At 66.9% G+C, this 384-nt stretch overlaps 1 protein-coding gene across 1 annotated transcript in view; it reads right to left on the reverse strand.

Moving 5' to 3' along the window:
• Window positions 1-347, reverse strand: part of FBXW9 (F-box and WD repeat domain containing 9) — an 849-nt gene extending 502 nt beyond the window's left edge. Inside the window, exons 1-2 of the mRNA XM_027632704.1 lie at window positions 203-347; window positions 33-122 (exon numbers count right to left, since the gene is read on the reverse strand). Coding sequence (XP_027488505.1) covers window positions 33-122; window positions 203-295 — 183 coding nt within the window. The 5' untranslated portion in view covers window positions 296-347. The remainder of the gene's footprint in view (window positions 1-32; window positions 123-202) is intronic.
• Window positions 348-384: the final 37 nt, after the last annotated feature.

A 384-nucleotide genomic window follows, 5' to 3' on the forward strand; every position in this document is an offset into this window, starting at 1 on the left:
CCCCCCCCCCAGCCCAGAGAGAGCCCCCCCACCCTGAGGGTCTTGTCGGTGCTCGTGGTGTAGAGGGATCCCAGCGAGTGCCAGAGCCCCGTGATCTGCAGCTGGTGCCCCACGTCGAAGTACTGGGGGGGACACAGGGACCCCTGTAAGGCCTGGGGGGGCACCCAGACCCCCCCCCCACCCCCCCAAACCACCCCCATACCCGGAGGGGCTGGAAAACACCGCCGGTGCTGCCAAAGAGGTAAACGTGGCCCTGGTTGTCCCCGGCCCAGAGCTGGGACCCCCCGTAGGACATGGACAGCAGGTAATTATCCAGCTGGGGGAGAAACACAGCCCTAAATGGCACCTCAGAGAGGGCAAGGACACCCCCCTGGCCAGCATCGG

The sequence above is a fragment of the Corapipo altera genome, unplaced genomic scaffold (genome assembly GCF_003945725.1).
Source record: "Corapipo altera isolate COAL_440 unplaced genomic scaffold, ASM394572v1 60242, whole genome shotgun sequence".
In the NCBI taxonomy this organism is placed as follows: domain Eukaryota; kingdom Metazoa; phylum Chordata; class Aves; order Passeriformes; family Pipridae; genus Corapipo; species Corapipo altera.